Raw genomic sequence first — 19,390 nt, 5'->3', positions numbered from 1 at the left:
AAAAAAAAAAAAAAAAAAAAAAAAAAAGAATCAGATGTGAAAATGTAAATAGCATTTACAAATGCTAATTCAAGCAATATGGAATGCCTGGTATATGGAATGACCAAATGAGCGGAAGAGATCACGTGTGGTTTGAAGGTGTCCAGGAAGCTTCCTGCAGAAGGTCCTAAAATAATGGAGGACTCTGAATGTCAAGCAAAGGAATATGGGAAGTCACTGAATATTTGAGAGCAGGTTACTAACATAATATTTATTTTCATTTATTTATTTAAAAACACAAATATAGCACTTATTCTGTGCCAGGCACTGTTCCAAGTACTTTGTAAATATTAACTCATTTAATTCCCCAAATAACTCCATGAGGTAAGTACTATTATTATGTCCACTTTACAGATAGGGAATCTGAGGCCCCCAAAAGTTAACTAACTTATCAAAGTCATTCCGCTAGTAAGTGGCAGAGCTAGGACTTAAAACTGGCAGCTTGGTCCTAGAGTCTGTGTTCTTAACCAATACACTATGCGAAGCAGAACTTTAGGAGGATTGAACTGGTGAGGATATGACAGGGGGAGAGGGGGTGGGAGAAGTAAGAGCAGGGAAACCTATTTAGAAAGGTAGTCATCCAGGCATAGAGTAGTGATGATTTTAAAAGATGTGGACAAGAGGAATGAAAAAGAAAGGGGAAATGTGAGTTGATTAGATATATAGGAGTGAGACCAAGTTTTTGTATGCACTATTTTTCATGTAATTCATCACTTTTGCTTTCAATGATTGCCTTTCATTTTGGCTAGAAAGAGGTGTCAGGAAATGTATGCTCCTTTCTACTTCCAGATTTGGTTCACAGAGCACACATTTTCATAAAGTATGCCAATTCATTTTCATTCATTACCTGTTTTATTTCTTCTGCAGTTTTGTCTTTCACCATCTCAATGTGAAAGATTGAACTGAGGGTCTGAAAGAGAAAATAAAAGGCAATTAACACCCACAATTCAAAAAATAAAACAGTTTATCTGTAAGCCTTGTGGGAAGCAACATGGGAGGACAGTAAAGCAGATCTTCAATAAGTGGAGAATTAGTATAAGGAAACCCACATGCTCAGAAAAGGGAGCCCCCAGGGCAGGTTTCACAGTTTCCATTTTCAGGGAATATCTACTGGCACTTCCCAAATGTTTCACGCTCACTAATAAGCGTTGCAGCACTTTGCAGCTCCTAAGAGGAGAAAGTTCGGTTGTTACCTTTAACTGCTATTTTGCCGGAAGTGGCTCCTTATTTGCAAATTAAATGACAGAGTAAACATGTTTTTATTTGATTTTTTAAAACTACTTCCTGGGACTTCCCTGGCAGTCCGGTAGTTAGGACTCCACATTTCCACCGCAGGGGGCACGGGTTCAATCCCTGGTTGGAGAACTAAGATCCCGCATGCTGCACGGCATGTGGCCAAAAAAAAATCGACCTCCTATAGAAAGTAGGAAGCAGTACACTACATTTCCTTCACATTTCCTCTAGCACCCCCAGGACCCACACTATACTAGGAGTCGTATCAAGGTCATAACAAAAATTCGTAGAAATATCTCTCACCTCCACAGTTAGAAAATCACAAAATCACTGAACCACAGTAAATATGTTCCAACTTGCAGCCTCTCGTTATAGATGTTCCATATGAATTCATGCTTGGATATTTAATTAGAAACCTACCTTGTCCTTGGTGAATCCCCTGCTCATACGCTGTTTCCCCAATGTGTCTGTCTGAAATATACAGTGGGACAGGATATTAATCTATATTTTACTCTTAAGAAGAAGACCACCCTCCCTAGGTGAGGTGCCCAATAACTCATTTAGTAATGTTGCACCTCAGAACTCACTTCTCTCCACTCTATACAGTAACTGTACATACTGTTCTAAGAGTTACTGTTTGTGAGACTTTTCTTTGATTCTGAGATACAGAGATGAGAAAGGAGTTCTTTGTTAGTAAACACCATCTACTGGTACTGAGAGTCCATTCTATCCCTGCCACCATGGATGAGGGAATCCTTCCCAGAACAAGCCTACTTGGGTTTCCTGTGCTCTCCTTCCCAGTGAGCCACAGAGGTAAGAATGGAATGATGTATTTTCCAAGCTGCTTCTTATCTGTGCCTTATCTGAAGTCAGGCAACCTCAGCAGACTATTGAGTCTTTTCCAGTACTCCATCTTAGCATTCCCTCTCTCAAATTAGACTCCCCCTCAAAAAAGGCCAGGAACAACTGAAAGTGATTATTTTCTCTCCTAGCCCACTCTCAGATAAAGGTCATGGCCAGGAAATACAATTTTGAGTTGTTTCTGACAGTAGGGATGTGTTGTTCTGAGTTTTCCATTCAATTTCTGTGCCTTTCAGAGAGGAGTGCAATCCACACCTGGGATTCTGAAGCTGAAACATACTTTCTGCATTAAACCCTGTTTTTCATTACTCTGTGCTTTAATGAATCCAAACCTTTCATAAATGATGTCCATAGAACCAGTAGCCATAAATTAGACAAAAGCGTGCTCTAGGAAAACCTACTGGATACACCCTATGTGCCCAAAGTCTCAAGAGCAATTAATGAAACATTTAAAGCATGTCTACTACAGATGCTTTGGAAACCTATGGGGACCTGTTTTTTTGTTATCACAATAATTGACTGGATGGTTTCACCTGCATTTATGGGAGAGGCAGCGGTGCTAAATGAGCTGCTATTTTGCAGATGAGTTCTACATAATCAATTTTCCTTCATCCCACACAACTTTCCAATTCTAGCCAGACCTTCCCTCCTTCCTCCCTCCCTCCTTCCTTTCCTTTCTCTTTCTTTCTCCTTTTTAAAAGTTTTATTCAATACTGAATTTTTCAGAAATGCAACTACTATGTAACTTAAGAGAAGACTGTACATTGTGGAATCTCATGAGGGTCACTGATAACAACACTTATGCTTATGGTTTGGGAGTTTTTATAATTACCAACTTCCCGTACCAGTTTGCATTTGTTGCTTACGTATTCATGGTGATTCCATACAGAGGTGAAAGAACCTGATGACTGCACTAGGTCTCACAGCATAGTTGTGCCCAAGAACTTACATGCTGAAATCTGTATTTTATTTAAAAAATACTTCCCTTTATTACAGTTAAGGCATTATATTTATTTTTCCCCCTGAAATTATGTGTGTAGGTGGGTTATATTGTCTACATTTCATTTCAGGGTAGAATTAGAGAGAATTAAATACAATTTATTATAAAAAGGGGATGTTGGGTATCACGTGGTAGGGAACCAATGACTCAAAGTAAAGAAAAGGCTTTAGAAATGTAGCCATTAGCTATTAGCCTTCCTCTAGCTAGATAAGAAAGACAGTAAGTGAATATTTACCTAAGAGTTGGCATAATTTAAATTAAATCTTTACTTATTCTGCTCTTGTCATCATAAAGCTGAATTTCTAAGTCTTGTTTCAAAAAGCCTTCCCAGATAATATTGAAAGTTTATAATACAGTAATATTTCCCATAGCTATTTATTTGTAATCTTGACACTATGTTTGCTAAAGGAAATTACATTTGATAAAATACTTGTAGTAGAAAGTTATTTGTTCATATAAAATTGTAAACTACATTTATCACAGGTTGAATTTCTCCCCAACCTTGTAATGATTAACCCATTAACTATTCTTATTCTAATTAACTCAACCAGTTATTAAAAGACTGAGTGGATTCTCTTAAAATTTAGGATACCCAAGGCAAAAAAAGTTATTTTCCAAGTAAAATAAACATCTCTCCTTTTACAATGCAGAACCCCAATTTTCCACGGTAACTACCTTATTTCAGGCCCATGCAGCCCACACCTGGATATATTCTCCCTGGCTTTGCCTCTCCCCCTCCAATTTGTTCTGTGCACCACCTTAGATTAGTATTTTTCAAATCATAGGTTGTGAAATCAATTTAGTGGACTGTGGCCAAAGTTTTTTAAAAGATGAAAATAATAATAAGAGTGCATTGCATGTATCAATAGTAAAAGTAAGCATTTGTTTCAGTTATAATTATATACATATATGTGTAATGAATTGCAATGTAAAATATATTTCTTACCATGGGTTATGGTCAAAAAGTTTGAGAAGCACTGCATTAGATTAATCTTCCTATACAATTGTCCCCTGGTATCAGTCAGGGATTGGTTCCAGGTCCCCTGAAGACACCAGAGTCTGTAGGTGCTCAAGTCTCTTATATAAAATGGTGTAGTATTTGCATATAACCTACGCACATCTTCCCATACACTGTAAATCATCTCTAGACTACTTATAATACCTAATACAATGTAAATTCTATGTAAATAGTTGTAAATACAATAAATGCTATGTAAATAGCTACCTGTAAGTGGCAAACTCAAGTGTTGCTTTTTGGAACTTTCTACAGTTTTTTTTCCCCCTGAATACTTTCTATCAGCTGTTGGCTGGATCCATAGATGCAAAATCTGTGGATGCAGAACCTGCAGGTAGGGAGGGCTGACTATACACAGCTTTCAACATGCTTTTCCCCAGCTCTGATTCTTGTTTAAGGGTAGTAAGAGCTAACATGTATTAAGCACTTTTTTCCTCCCTGATCCCTACATGTGTGCCTTGCCTTGACCACTCGACTATACCCCCTGGGAGCAGAGATTACCCTTTTCATCCCCTTATATCTCCACCATGACTACAGTACCTTGCCAGAAAGAGCAGAATACCATTTATGGATGGAGCTGATCCCCTCAATGAGCTCACTCCCAGGATAAGGGTCAGGGGTGGGGACGTAGAGCACTGGTGAGCCAACAACACCCAAAGGGGTAAGTCTTACCTTCTGTTCCACACATTTGATAAAGTCACCTTGTTTGGAGTGCCCCACTGGCTGCTTCCGAAACTCACTGCACTTCTCCAGTCGGGACTCAAAAGCAGTTGGGTCAGACCTGATCAAAGGTAAACCAAAGGATAAACCACCTGGGCCTTTCTTTTTAAAATAAATTTATTTATTTTATTTATTTTTGGCTGCGTTGGGTCTTCGTTGCTGCACGCGGGCTTGTCTCTAGTTGTGGAGAGCAGGGGCTACTCTTCGTTGTGGTGCGCGGGCTTCTCATTGCGGTGGCTTCTCTTGCTGCAGAGCACGGGCTCTAGGTGCGCGAGCTTCAGTAGTTTTGGCACGCGGGCTCAGTAGTTGCGGCTCACGGGCTTAGCTGCTTCGCAGAATGTGGGATCTTCCTGGACCAGGGCTTGAACCCGTGTCCCCTGCACCGGCAGGCGGATTCTTAACCACTGCGCCACCAGGGAAGCCCGCCTTTCTGGATTTTGAAATTAACAAAGCACCATGTTCCACTTTCACAGAGAGAGGACGCAGTCAGAGGCTGAAGGATTTGTCTTAATTTAGTTAGGCCTGAGCACAGGCCTACAAATCAAGAAAGTGGAAAGAGAAACCCACTTATTCAACTGTTATTACTCCTCAAGGGGCCTGTGTAACATTTTTCTCCTGCAGGATATTCCCTAGGGTGACACAGGGCTTGCTCCCTCAGGTACTTACACTCTGGGTATTTGGAATTTAATTCCTTAAGATGGGAAAGGCACTTTGTGGTCATCTTGCTGGGTCAGATGCAAGAATCCTCAGGCAGGAGTCCCAGGTGTCAAGCTCTTACTGGAACACGTCTAATTCTTAGACATCTCCCTTCCCGCCCCGACTAGGGCAAATCTCTATTTATTCAGGTCCCGGCAATTCAGAGGCTTCAGGCAGCCTATTCTGCAGATTTAGCACCTGAGTTCTCCCTGAGCCTCTTTCCAAAGAACCTGTTCCAGTTGGTGGATCATCAGAATTTGTCCTTTATGTCAAAATGGGGCTGGTCTTCAGGCATGAGGTCCAGGTTGGGGCTGCCATCTGTTAAGAATGCTTCAGGCTGTGTAGCTGACAATATTTGGCTGTATACACTTTGGTGAAGATGTCATCCAGAGGCTCCAGCTCCCGGGCCATGAGACCTGTAGTGTCATGGGTGCCGTCTGCAGGCTCCAAGGGCATCCTGGTTATCCCTCTGGTCCTTCTTGGTCAAGGCAATGGAGGGCGCTCGTCCTCCATGGAACTCCTTTCTGGAGGTGATGTCGAACACCACTCCCTTCACTGCCATGTACTTGGATAGATCTTTCTCCCTTCCGGAGAAGGCCAGCTCCTCCTCGATGAAGAGCTGCACCAAGGGCCTCACCTGGTAGGGTGTGGCACCTGCCTGACCAGGGCTGCAAGTACCAGGGCCTAGGTTAGTGTTGCCAGTGAGCAGATGGAGATGGTGAGGGGTGGCCCAGGCAGTGGAGCCCTGTGTACTCTCACCCTGGACATCTTTTATTATTAAAACATTCTAAGTCTACCTCTCTCTATCTTTCACTCCCCCAGGAACAAGAGAAAACGTCTAGTTCTTTTTATGAGTACCTGAAAATTGCTCTTATGTCATCTCCTAAGTTTCTTTTCTCTAGGTTGAATTTCTTCAGTTTTTTCAGCCTCTCTTCATATACATGATTTGTAAATCATTCCTTACTGTGGACCTGCTCTCCGGGCATGTTCGTCTACGCACACTCTAGATACAGTGGGCCTAAAGCTCTCACCAGTGTAGAGTGTGATGCAAAAACCCAGGTACTGGACCGGAGTGGGGTCAGCAGGGCACACAGCCTTGTCCTGCCGTTGGCTCACACTGAACTGGGGTTATAAGTGCTCCAAGAGCCCAGGTTTTAGTGAGTATGCTACAGCACTAACCAATCAGGACTATAATTCCTCTTAAAATATCTCACGATAGCCCACCTGCTGGTCTTGGGCCTCACGGCGAAGCTCTGTCTTGCCCCTTTCCTTAACTTGGCCCAGGTTCTACTGATCCTGTTTTGGCCCTGCTTTCACTGCATACCTCCCTTTTCCTCTGCCTCATGTTCTTTCCCCTTTTGTAGCCACAGTTTTCCCTCCCATCTCACTCAACTTCTTCTAGGACTTACTCCTTCCTCTCTCCCTTTCACTCAGTCAACAAACTTGACTTCTTGTCTCTCGCCTGTTGGTTGACTTGCTGGGCTTCAGAGATACAGAAATAAATAAGAAAGAGTCCCTACCTCAAGGAGCTTACTATCTAGTAGGACAGAAAGACATGCAAATAAGTACATGAGAGTGCTATAGGTATTAAGATGAAAATTTGCTCCGATATTCCCAAATGGCTAAGGTGGTTTCAGGCTCTGTTGCTCCCCATACCTGGAACACCTGCCCCCAACATCAGTCCTTTATTCCTTTGCGCTGGGCCACAGAGCTAAAAGGAAGCTTTGGTATTAGATAAAGCTAGGGAGACTGGCAGGTACTAGAGCACAGGGGCCTTGCATGGAACACTAAGGATATGGAGTGGCCTTGGAAAGCCACTCTTTAGGAGATAGCAGTAGTATGTGTAAATACTGACACAGGAATGATCTAGTGGGGAAGGAAAGTAAAACCAGTCATTCATTTGTTCATGAATAAGAATGAACAGGAGCTGTGAAGTATTCAGAATATTAGTAGACCACTCTTCTGAGATGCTTGTCTGTGAAAGGGATCAGTGAGAAAAGGCTGAAGGGGAATGTAGGTCAAGAAAAGGTTTTTAAGATGACAAATACTTGAGTATATCTGAATGCTGCTGAAGGAGAGCAAAAATCCTCATTCATTTATTCTGTCATTCTTTCAAAGAAAGATCATTATAGTAGCAGTGACATGGACTGGGGGTAGATGGGTCTAAGACCAGAAGTGAGGAAGACTAGTTAGAGCAGGGGTCCCCAATCCCCGGACCGGTACCAGTCTGTGGCCTGTTAGGAACTGGGCCACACAGCAGGAGGTAAGCAGCAGGCAAGTGAGCGAAGTTTCATCTGTATTTACAGCCACTCTCCATCCCTCGCATTACTGCCTGAGTTCCACCTCCTGTCAGATCAGCGACAGCATTAGTCTCATAGGAGCGCAAACCCTACTGTGAACTGTGCATGTGAGGGATCTAGGTTGTGCGCTCCTTATGAGAATCTAATGCCTGATAATCTGAGGTGGAGCTGAGGCGCTGATGCTAGCACTGGGGAGTGGCTGCAAATATAGAGTATCATTAGCAGAGAGGTTTGACTGCACAGAGACCATAATAAATCAAGTGCTTGCAGACTCCTGTCAAAACTCTATCAGTAGGGACTTCCCTGGCGGTCCAGTGGTTAAGACTCCGTGCTCCCAATGCAGGGGGCACAGGTTCAATCCCTGGTTGGGGAACTAAGGTCCCACATGCTGCACAGTGTGACCAAATAAATAAATGTCTTGGGGCTTCCCTGGTGGCGCAGTGGTTGAGAGTCCGCCTGCCGATGCAGGGGACACGGGTTCGTGCCCCGGTCCGGGAAGATCCCACATGCTGCGGAGCGGCTAGGCCTGTGACCCATGGCTGCTGAGCCTGCGCGTCCGGAGCCTGTGCTCCGCAAAGGGCGAGGCCACAACAGTGAGAGGCCCGCGTACCGCAAAAAAACCAAACCAAACCAAACCAAATCAAAACAAAAAAACCCTATCAGTGAGTGGCAAGTGAAAACAAGCTCAGGGCTCCCACTGGTTCTGCATTATGGTGAGTTGTATAATTATTTCACTATATATTACAGTGTAATAATAATAGAAATAAAGTGCACATTAAATGTAATGTAATTGAATCATCCCGAAACCATAACCCGCCTCCCCCACCCCCCCCACCGGAGTCTGTGGAAAAACTGTCTTCCACAAAACCGGCCCCTGGTGCCAAAATGGTTGGAGACCGCTGAGTTAGAGGATGACTGCAATATTCTGGGTGAAGATGATAGAGTAAATTAAGGCTGTGGAAGTAGAGATGAGCTAGAACTCAAAGAAGTTACAGCATCAGTCTTAGGTTTCCTTTCCTAAGACAACTGTCTGCCCACCCTGCCAGATTCTCTCCCAAGTCCCTTCAATTTTCACTTTTGATCTCTTTCAGCTCTTCCCAGTTCAACTCTTTGGACCCTCCAAGGCCCCCTTATACCCACCTCAACCTCCTCTAATCTCCAGGTCCTTCTCTCTGGAAGGTGAAGGGTAGTGTTAGGAACTCCGGATTCCAAGTCAGAGAAATCCCAACCAGCTGTGTGACCTTTGGCAGGCCTCTTACTCTCTCTGATCCTCAGTTTTCTTAACTTAATGAGAGAGTTCAACTGAGAGCCAACTGTAACACTATGAATCTTTGATGCCCTGTCCCCACCCAATCTCCTTTCCTTACAGTCAGGGTCCTCAGCTAGAAGCCTGGGAACCCGAGTCCTAGGACAAGGCTCAGCTGCCTCAATAGGTAACCTTGGGCAAGTCAAGTCCCTTCTCTGGAAGGCTCCATTTTCCCATTTCGATAATGAGTACAGGTCTCTCGGAGTTGCCTGCCTCTTAAGGGCTGTCCTAAGAGTCGACCTCAGCGTTTTGAGACCTAGAGCAGACAGACAACTGGGGCTTCGCAGAGACTCCCGGCTCTCACACTAGCTGTGTGATCTTAGGCAAGTGACCAAGCCTCTCTGAGCCTAGATAACCATCTGTAGAGTGGGGACAGTGCCAGTGATCCTCTAGCAGGGCTGCTGGAAGGGCTGAGAGCGTCTGATACAGATACACCAGAAGCGCGAGCCGAGCACCGCCCCTCCTCCCTGCCCGCCGCCCGCCGCCGGCCGGGCCCGCACCTGCGCAGCTGCTGGATCTTGTCGCGGTAGCGGTCGTAGAAGGGGTTGCCCTCAATCTCTTCCCCGACCCCGCTGCCTTCGACGCCCCCCGCGGGCCGGCCCGAGCCGCGGCGCACCGGGAACACGCGCAGCTGCGCGGGTGACACGAACCCCAGGCCCAGGGCGCGGCTGCGCACCGCCCACAGGCCGCGGTAGAGGCCGGCCACCTGCAGGACGGCCGGGCCCGCGCCACCCGCTGCCGCCACCACGGCAGCCATGGCCGCCCCCGCCTCCTCTTCCTCCTCCTCCTCCCCTTCCCCGGGCACGTCGGCCTCGGCCCGCGGCCCGCGCGCCCGCTCCATCGCCCTCCGGGTCCGCCGCGCCCGCGCTCCAGCAGCGAGGTTCCGCGCGCTCAAGGTTCCGGGAGCCGGTGAAGGGCGCGGTGGGAGGCAGGGGGTTCACCGCTCTTGACCCGGACCCCGCCCGCGCCCCGCGTGCTCTGCAGCTCTAGCGCCCCCGCCCAGCCTTCTCGCCGAGGTTGCGACCAGCAGCCCTTGCGGGCCAAGTCTCCTCTTGAAAGCTGCTCGGACCTACTGGTCCTCACCGAGCTTGCTCCCTTTTAAATTCTTTAGGCACGTGCTGGAGTTAGTCATCCTTCAGCATCGAAGGCCCTTTCATCAGCTGTAATCACAGTAGCAGCTTCTCTTTATTGAGTGTTTCTCTGTGCAGGACACTATTTGCTTCATACTGTGTGAGGCAGGTTTTATCCCCATTTTACAGACGAGGAAACTGAAGCTGAGAATCATTAAAAGACTTGTCCAAGGGCTGAATTCTTTTAAAGATGCCAGCTGCCTCCGAAGCCTTTTCGTCCTCTGCTTCCTGACACCCACCTTGAACTCCAGCCAAACTGAACTACGCTTCTCCCCAAAGAGACACCTGGATTTGTCCTTGACAAGTCTTTATACCTGGAATGCTGTCTCTCCACCCAATGCCACCATCTTCTTCACCCCCTGAACCAGGTGTGAGTGAACTCCTGGGGTCAAGAACGGTGACATCAACACCTGGTCTCACCTGCGCCCAGCACAGGGCCAGGCCTGGAGCAGGCCCCCTGTGATGGCACTGATCAGTCTGCCCTCATGAAAGTCCTCCTGTCGGGTCTTACCTGATAGAAACCCCTCTTGAATGATGGACCTCTGAGGGTCAGGGACAGTGCCTTCAACTCTGCTCAGTCCAGCCTGCACTTTTGGAGATGGGCCTTGGGCCCTGGCCTGTGCTGGGAGTAGTGTGGTGAACCCTGAGATTAGCAAGTCCTTTAAGTGTGCCAGCCTGTACCTGCCTTAGCATCCTTGCACTGGCTGCTCCCTTTGCACGTGGCTATCTCCTCATCATCTAGGGCTCAGTTCACAAGTCAGCACCTCAAAGGAACTTTTCTTGATGCACCCCCATCACTTTATATTCTTTATCCCACTACCTTATTTTATTTTCTTCAGAGCAGTTAAGGCTACCTGAAATTCTGACGTATTTATTTCCTTGTTTACATTAATTCATGGAGCTTACATTCTAGTGGGGTGAGACACAATATGTATACATACCTACATACATACATAAATAATGTTAGGTGATAATACATGTTATGAAAAAACAAAGCAGGCTAAGAGAGACAGAGATAAGGGGCCAGTTGAGCAGAGACCTGAAGGAAATGAGGCATGGTCTGTGTGGATATCTGGGGGAAGAGCCTTCCAGATGGAATAGCAAGTGCAAAGGCCTTGATGCAGGAGCATACTTGCCTTGCTTGTGGAACAGCAAGAAGGTTATTGTGCGAAGGAGGCATGGGGAGGGGTAGTTTGATCGCTCAGGGCTTTGTAGGCTTTGGTTAAGGACTTTGGTTTTAAATCTGAGTGAGGGTCCTCCTTGGTGGTGCAGTGGTTAAGAATCTGCCTGCCAATGCAGGGGACGCGGGTTCGATCCCTGGTCCGGGAAGATCCCACATGTCGTGGAGTGACTAAGCCTGCGTGCCACAACTACTGAGCCTGTGTCTAGAGCCCGTGAGCCACAGCTACCGAAGCCCGTGCCTAGAGCCTGTGCTCCGCAACAAGAGAAGCCACTTCGATGAGAAGCCCACGCACCGCAACGATGAGTAGCCCCCGCTTGCAGCAACTAGAGAAAGCCTGCACATAGCAACGAAGACCCAACACAGCCAAAAATAAATAAATAAATAATTTATAATAAAATAAAAAAATTAAAAAGGCTCATTCTGACTGCTGGTGGAATATAGGGCGTGGGGGACAAGGATGCAAGCTCTCCCGAGGGTGATAAATTTGTCCTAGTTTACCTGGGATTTTCCTGATTTTAGCATCAAAAGTCCTATGTCCTGGAAACTCCCTCAGTCCCAGGCAAACAGGGATGTTTGATCACCCTAAAGGGAGACCAGGTGAGAGAGGGTGGTACTTGTATTAAAGTGATCATGATGGAAAAATGGTCAGGTTCTGGGTATGTTTTGAAAGCAAAGCCTAAAGATTTAGCTACTGGAGTGAATGTGGGTGTGAGAGAATGAAGGGTGTCAAGGGTGACTGTCAGGTTTTTGGCCTGAACAACTGGAGGGAGAGAGTTGCCACTTACAGAGAGGAGGAGGCTGGAGTAGGTTTTGGAGATGGATCATCAGGAGTTTGGTTTTGGACATGGTAGTTTGAGAGAACTTAACAGACTGGCAAGGAGGGATGTCAGCCAGGCTTTTGGGAGTATGAGTCTAAAGTCCTGAGGAATGGTCTGGGCTGGAGGTACAACATTGAGTTGACAGTGTATATATGGTAGATATGCTATTTAAAGCCATGAGTCTGGGTGAGATCACTGAGGGAATGAATGTGGACAGAGGGCTGAGGGCTGAGCCCTAGGGCACCTGACATTTAGAGATCAGGGAAAAGAGGAGAAACTAGCAAAGGAGACTGAAAAGCAGAAGCCAGTGAGGTAGAGCCCAGAGTAAGTGGGACCTGGAGAGAAATCTGTGCTCATTAGTGCCCCAAGTCCCATGCTGGGGGCTTAAAGAGGGAAGTACTTAGATGGTGCCCAGAAGCTGAGCTAGGCCTAGTGGTGCAAACTTCAGGGAGGCTGACGTGGGTTTAGTTAGGGTAGGGCTTTCTAACTGAGCTGCCCATAAATGGATCAAGCTGCTTCAGGAGGTGTGGGCAAGTCCCTGACCCAAGCAATTCCCCACGTATTAGTGCTGGGTAGGGGAGATCTGCCTCTAGGGCTCAATCATGTGTCGGGAGTTGGACTAGACAACTCTAAGTGCCTTCAAACCGGAGACGGTGTGATTCTGGGAAGCCAACTGAAAGAACTTTGTCACAGAGTAGAGGGTGTGGAGCTGAGCCTTGAAGGATAAGCAGGTGTTCAGTGGCGGGGAGAGTGGGGAGGGGCACTCCTAGGTGGAGCAGCAGTGTGAGCAATGCTCCAGAGATGTGAATAAGCAGGGTCTGTTAAGCAGGGTCTGGTCAGAAGGGAAAGGGGTGTGAAGGATGGGGAGGAAGGTGAAGCTGAAAAGAGATGTAGGGCCCGATGGCGGGGAGCTCCCAAAGGGCCTGATGCCCCGGAAGCACTTGCCAATACTTGTTGAAGGAAGGTAATGAAACAAAAGAGAAATTGTAAGAGCCAAGGAAGGAGGTGTTGACCACATAGCTCCCTTGAGTGGGCTGTCTCCTGACAAGTCAGTCATAGCAGACTTGATGGCAGGGCTGCCCACTGCTCTGGGTGCTCCCTGCCCAGGAATCCATCAACTGTTCCTTAAAGCCTAGGGACAAAATAAGCCCCCGAGGAATCTAGGGCCCTTCCCTGGGGGCTGCTATGTGGGTCAGAGGTAGGGCGCCAACAGTTCAGAGGGTGGGTCAGTCCCTGGTAGAAGCAGTAGAGATGCATTAGGCCTAGGAAACGCCACTGGTGGAGCCTGTTCCTTCCATTAGACTTCACAAGCATTGCCCTTGGATGCTCAGTATTCAGAACTCAGTGAACCACCTTTAGCGAACAATGGGGTCTGGGAATTCTGGGGACTCCTATTGGCTAGACAGATGGGTAGGGGAACTCCCTCTCCCCAGAGCCATCGGCCAGCTAGATACCAAGGTTTGACCTAATGGATTCCCAAAGGGAGGACCTCAGCCTCCCTGGTGGTAAGTGTGCTCCCTCCCCAAATCCCTGCCCCTTCCTTGCTTTATGCCCTAGGCTTGGGGGCACTCAGGGAGGACCTTTTGCATGGACGGGGGTGATGGCTGCCTGCGTGGAAGCACACTAAGAGTTAGGACAGGGTTTCCTCTAGAAAACTATGGATTTCTTGAGGGCATAGACCATGTCTCTCTGACTGCCCAGAGGGGGTACCACAAATACCCCAGGACATCACAGCTGAATGGTTAGGGGTGTGGTGGAATGGGAGGGGACACTGGTGTCCCGTCGACTGGTAAACTTTTACTTTCTTGATGGGCTTTGCCTTTAGTGAGGCTTCTCATTCTGATGGATCAGACGGGGCCAGGGTTGGGAACCACAGGCTTGAGTAAGCCTGGGCAGGTCGTGCCCCTCTACACCTAGCTTTTCTTATCTGTGAAGAGCGAAAGGTGGCCTCTTAAACTCCCTGGAAATCCTGCTTTGACTGAATAAAAGAATGATGAGGCCAGTCAATGAGGAGAAAAGGAAGGAATGGAGAGAGTGGTTAAGTGGAGGGAACGACTGGTGAAAGGGCTAAGGAGGAGAGGAATGAGAAACAGCTGAGACCCCAAGCTACAGCTGTCCGCCAGCTTGCTTTTTTTCTTACTGCCTTCCTTAGTGTGGGTGTCACTGTACTTTGGATTCCTGGGGCTGTGTTCTGTGATAACCGGCGGCTGCATTCTCTTCCTGCACTGGAGGAAGAACCTGCGGCGGGAAAGGCGTGCCCAGGAGTGGATGGAGGTGATGCGAGCAGCCACGTTCACCTACAGCCCGCTGTTGTACTGGATTAACAAGCGACGACACTATGGCATGAACGCAGCCATCAACACGGGCCCTCCCGCTGATGCCACCAAGACCGAGACTGACACCCAGAATTCAGATCACCCGTGGGAGTTGGACGTCCCCGAGAGCAGGAGCTATGCTACTCAAGACAGCAGCCCCAAGGTGGAGGCCCCCAGCTCCCTGCAACCTGCAGTGCAGCTGATCCCACAGCAGCCCCTACCTTCCCTGGTGCTGCGGCCCCAGGCCAGCTCCCGACTCCCGATTCCCATTTTTCAGGAGGTGCCCTTTGCCCTCTCGCTGTGTAACCTACCCCCAATGCTGAACCACTCAGTCTCCTACCCTTTGGCCACCTGTCCTGAAAGGAACATCCACTTCCATTCCCTCCCCACACTGGCCCAGGGGGACCACTGCTTAAATGCCAAGATGTCTGCTTCAGAATTGTAGCCTCCTCTCACTGAGGATGGGAGCTGGAGGTATCGGGGCAGTGCAGGAAATGGAGCTGACCTCAGGGAGGTGGTACTGACACAGAGGCCAGGGCCCATCTAGATGTCACATAATGAAAGATTTTAAAAAGTCCAAGGCTCCCTTGTGTCTCATTTGCTGTTAGGAGGGAAAATGTCTGAGGGGGGCACTTCACAAACCAAGCTGAAGGTCAGAGTCTCACCAATACCAATGGGAACTGAGGGTTGGCTGCGGGGGGACATGCTGAACCAGTACTTGTGATGGGCTCAACATCCCTCTAAACAGTATGTAAGAACAAAACCGTATGCCAGACCCTGGGCTAGGTACCCAAAGGCACTGCCATTCTGTGGGACATTAAGCACAGTTGCGACAAGAGTGACAGCCACTGAGGATGCATGAACGATGGTGATTGGTAGTGGCCAAAACAAGTCAGTATGAAACCCATGAGCCACACTGCACTGCTGCTGGAATTGCATTCTTTGTTAACATCTAAGATGTATTGCGTTCTTGTGTGGTTGTCTACATTATTTCTAATACAAGAACATTGCCAAACAGATATCACAATCCTCTTCTTACAGGTGAAGTTTCCAAGGGCATTTTTCGTATCTTTTTTTTTTTGGTGGTACGCGGGCCTCTCACTGTTGTGGCCTCTTCCGTCGCGGAGCACAGGCTCCGGACGCGCAGGCTCAGCGGCCATGGCTCACGGGCCCAGCTGCTCTGCGGCATGTGGGATTCTCCCGGACCGGGCCACGAACCCGTGTCCCCTGCATCGGCAGGCGGACTCTCAACCACTGCGCCACCAGGGAAGCCCTGCCGTATCATCTTTATGTTGCAGAGCAAGGTCTCAAATTTATTTCTGTCTAGCATCAAATTTCCTGATCTTCCCACCATATACCATGGTGTCCATTCCCTAATGAAGTCTTGTTTGAAGACACTTGGAAAATGATTTATTGTGTGTGTAATTAACTTGGTTCAAGGATTGGCTTGGGGGAAGGGCTGGTCAATGAACCTCCTAAAAAATGTACTTTTTAAAAAAAATCTTTCTCAAGGGGATTCATGGCCTCTCCCAAAGTTAAGATCCACTGTGTACAAATATTAATTTTTGTACCTTCTGGAAACTATTCTAAAAGGAGAGACAAAGATAATACTGGCTATTTGGTCCCAGTTCAAAGATAAGAAAACCCAGCTCTGCTCCAGGATATAAAATTTTCCCTTTCACTTTGGAAATGAGAAAATCATCTTACCATATATGTAAATGAGCTAAGCTTTTTTCCTCCTGAGAGGAAAGGCCACCCAGATTGTGTGTGTGTGCAATCCCAGAATCTAGCAGTCATGTAGAGCTATTAAAAAATTTTTTTTTCCTGTGTGTGAAAAAAGCCCAGCTCCTCCCTATATGACCCCTTATCTTGAAATGGATTTCAAGCCTTTTTCCTTCTTCTTTTCCAAAGACATTGGAATATTTCTTGTAAACATGCTCTTATATTGAATCTCAAAATAGAAAACAGGCGTAAGTGGAACTTCTCTGGTTGATACAGAGGCAGGGGCTCACTCTTCCCTCATCCTGCTCCCTTCCCACTCTGCACATGCCAAGACAGCCTTCATTTCTTCAGGCCAAATTGGGTGGATCTTCAGGCAGATTCTTCAACGTTACTTTCTGTCCACCATCTGTTAGGCTTTGCATTCAAGAGGAGGAAGGAGCCCATAAAAATAGGGATCAAAGCAGATTTTTTTCTTAGTAATTGGGGGGATGGAGGGGCGAGCCTTTAATCACAGACACAGTGAGAGAAAAAAGAAATGTTTTATTTAAATTAAAACTGTTTTATTACTGATATTAAATAGCAAAGCCCAAATCAAGTGATGGAAATCTTGAATTCCCTCCCTAAACAGAACCAAAATTGCTTAAACATTACCAAAATAGCTCCACTTAAGCAAAGTAGATTTACATTTCTTAATATGAGAAAACAACAAGGTAGGTTAGGTTCGTATAACAAACAGTACACGCTCTATAAAGTCTCAGGAATACCCAAATGTGTTCTGGTTTGGATATGAAAGAGGGGACCATATCAAACTGGCGTTGGTAAGCAAGCCAATGAAGTGTAGCAAACAAAAGCTGTTACTAAAAACAACTCAACAGCAGGCCATATGCGTATGAGCCCATCACAGTCAAAATCTTCAACTGTGACCGGCAAGACCAACATGGGGGGCGTGCAGATGTGGTTACGTCCAGAGATATAACGTGAGGGGGAACGCCAAAGGAAGGGAAAGAAACCAGCAGCAGGTGAAGGGTGTCCACTCTTCAGCTGTGCTGTATCAGACACAATCCTAAGAGCCAGGCCCTTCTCAGCCTTTAAGACGACACTACAGTCATCCCTAAGCCAGGTTCTCTCTTCTTTTGGTTCTTCTCTTCCTATAATACGTTGCCTCTCTGATTTATGGGGGAGGCTCTCTAGGTAAACGTTATACCAGATAGAAGGCGAAAGAAAAACAGGACCAAGAAGACATGCTTTGGGTAACTCAGGAAAGCAGCAGAAGGAGCTGCCAGAGTGCAAAGGTAAAAGCATTTGAAACGAAAACCAAAACCAAACTCACTACTACTACCTAGCCTTCCTCTCAGGGCTGAGGTGTGGTAGGTGAGGCTTGATTAGAGATTGACACAAGTCATAGGTTGGATAAGTTAAGACAACTTTCAAATAAAAATCCCAAATTAATAATGATATAGGCTTATGAGAATTCTTTTTTTAAGCCAATGAATATGCTCAACTTAGAACAAAGGAGTTCAAGATGTCCTAGTTCTGCCTGGGAAATATGGCACTTTCCCAGGCGGTGTGGCAAGGGTACTCACAGGTCTGAGGGTGCAGCAGGAACACCTCTGCCAAATGTGGTGGGGAGAGGATAGAACCATCCAGCTGGCTCAGGGATGATGGTAGATGGCGGAGACGCTTCAGATGGGAAGAACGGAGGCTAAACTAAAAAGCACAGCTGATGTAAAAGAAAAGTATACACGAAGAGTTAAGGTGTCCTCAAAGTATTTGCCTATGAATAAGAATTTGAAACTAAAAAGGACAAGCTACATTACCCTCAAGTATACTTCATATAAATCAGTTCTCAAAAAAATACCTTTCAGGTACAGACATACTATTTATGGTACAGTACATATAAATATAGCAGTATAATTCAATTTATTGCTAGAATTTTATTTGGTTGTTACAAAATCTGCAAGGGCATATATATTAAAAAGGGGAGGGGGCATGAAAGGCAGCCAGAAGAGTAAGTTATCTTCAAGTTACCTAAAGTGCCAGGCTAATTTTATACTATATTTAAACCTTTCCAAGAAAGTAAAATAGCATAGGTAGGCAAAGGAATTGTTTGAGAGAAATAGAGTGAGAAGCATAAGCCATAATGAGGTAAGCAGACACATTCATGGGAAAAGACTTCATCCTACTTTAACTAAATTTTAATATTTCTAGAAAAAAACCCCCAAGATTAGCCAACACCGAGCTGAACATCATATAAAGAAAAAAACCAGCCCTTAAATATTTAAGGGTGCTCCACTGCATCCATGGCTAACAGGGCAACCTGGACAAAGTTAAAATGGAAACTAGCTTTACTAAAGAAGTCTGAAAGCTTCTCTAGTTTCTCCCTGACTTGGCCTACAGCACAGTTAAGTTTTGCAGTTTTCCTTTTGTGTTGCCTGAAGATTGCTTCTAAGATCAACACAGCACACACAGAGGTGACATGGAGGAATGATTCCTTCCGGTTCAGGGACCTTCAGTAGCAGGGCTACAGAAGTATTTAATGGGAGTACTGCACTTGCTTGTATTAGATTTGCTGCCATAACATGGAGCCCCCTGCCCTAGGCCTGCCTGCCATGTTTGGCATCCTCTGGACAGAAAGCCTCTAGCTATTTCTGAGCTGTAATTGTAAGGAAACCTAATAGGATTTCAGGTGTTTCATTTCACCTTTTTGGCCTTAGCCCACAGAAGAACATATTAGGTTCTTGGTTAGGCCCCAGGTAAAATCTCAAGAAGTTTCCTGGATCAAAATTAGAGGCAGAGCTTTCCTCTATAGTTCCTGAGTAGCCAGGCTGAGACAGTGGCCGAAGAACTGCAGCCCTGCCATTCAGAATGGAGACAGTATCAGAAGTGAAAGTCAGTTACGGCTTAAAGGTAGACTTGAGTGGGTGCGTGGGGGAAGATAATCGAGTTCACTCAGGGAGGAAATGTAGCTCCCACTGGATAACTTTTTATGCTCATAAACCCTGAAACAGGATTAAAAGAGAGAAAATCCCCAACAAGACTTCTCTGGTTCACA

At 46.5% G+C, this 19,390-nt stretch overlaps 2 protein-coding genes and 1 pseudogene across 4 annotated transcripts in view; 1 reads left to right on the top strand and 2 right to left on the bottom strand.

The window, feature by feature from the left end:
* Positions 1-10,011, bottom strand: part of ATPAF1 (ATP synthase mitochondrial F1 complex assembly factor 1) — a 27,129-nt gene extending 17,118 nt beyond the window's left edge. For 2 of the 3 annotated variants that reach the window (XM_007463935.1, XM_007463936.1), the window contains exons 1-4: positions 9,671-10,011; positions 4,821-4,929; positions 1,693-1,743; positions 887-949 (exon numbers count right to left, since the gene is read on the bottom strand). In XM_007463935.1, the coding sequence (XP_007463997.1) occupies positions 887-949; positions 1,693-1,743; positions 4,821-4,929; positions 9,671-10,011 (564 nt within the window). Of the gene's footprint in view, positions 1-886; positions 950-1,692; positions 1,744-3,808; positions 3,892-4,820; positions 4,930-9,670 lie in introns of those variants that run through there. The other variant, XM_007463937.1, reaches the window with a different exon arrangement.
* LOC103068825 (neudesin pseudogene) lies at positions 5,815-6,550 on the bottom strand (annotated as a pseudogene).
* A 3,691-nt stretch (positions 10,012-13,702) lies between the features above and the next one.
* TEX38 (testis expressed 38) lies at positions 13,703-15,061 on the top strand. Its single transcript, XM_007463956.1, has 2 exons — positions 13,703-13,806; positions 14,454-15,061. The coding sequence occupies exons 1-2, from the start codon at positions 13,770-13,772 to the stop codon at positions 15,059-15,061; spliced, it is 645 nt and encodes a 214-aa protein (XP_007464018.1). The 5' UTR covers positions 13,703-13,769.
* The last annotated feature ends 4,329 nt before the right edge of the window (positions 15,062-19,390 follow it).

This window comes from Lipotes vexillifer, unplaced genomic scaffold (genome assembly GCF_000442215.2).
Source record: "Lipotes vexillifer unplaced genomic scaffold, Lipotes_vexillifer_v1.1 scaffold13, whole genome shotgun sequence".
In the NCBI taxonomy this organism is placed as follows: domain Eukaryota; kingdom Metazoa; phylum Chordata; class Mammalia; order Artiodactyla; family Lipotidae; genus Lipotes; species Lipotes vexillifer.
The sequence above is the reverse complement of the archived record's forward strand: the minus strand, read 5'-3'. Positions and strand labels throughout refer to the sequence as shown.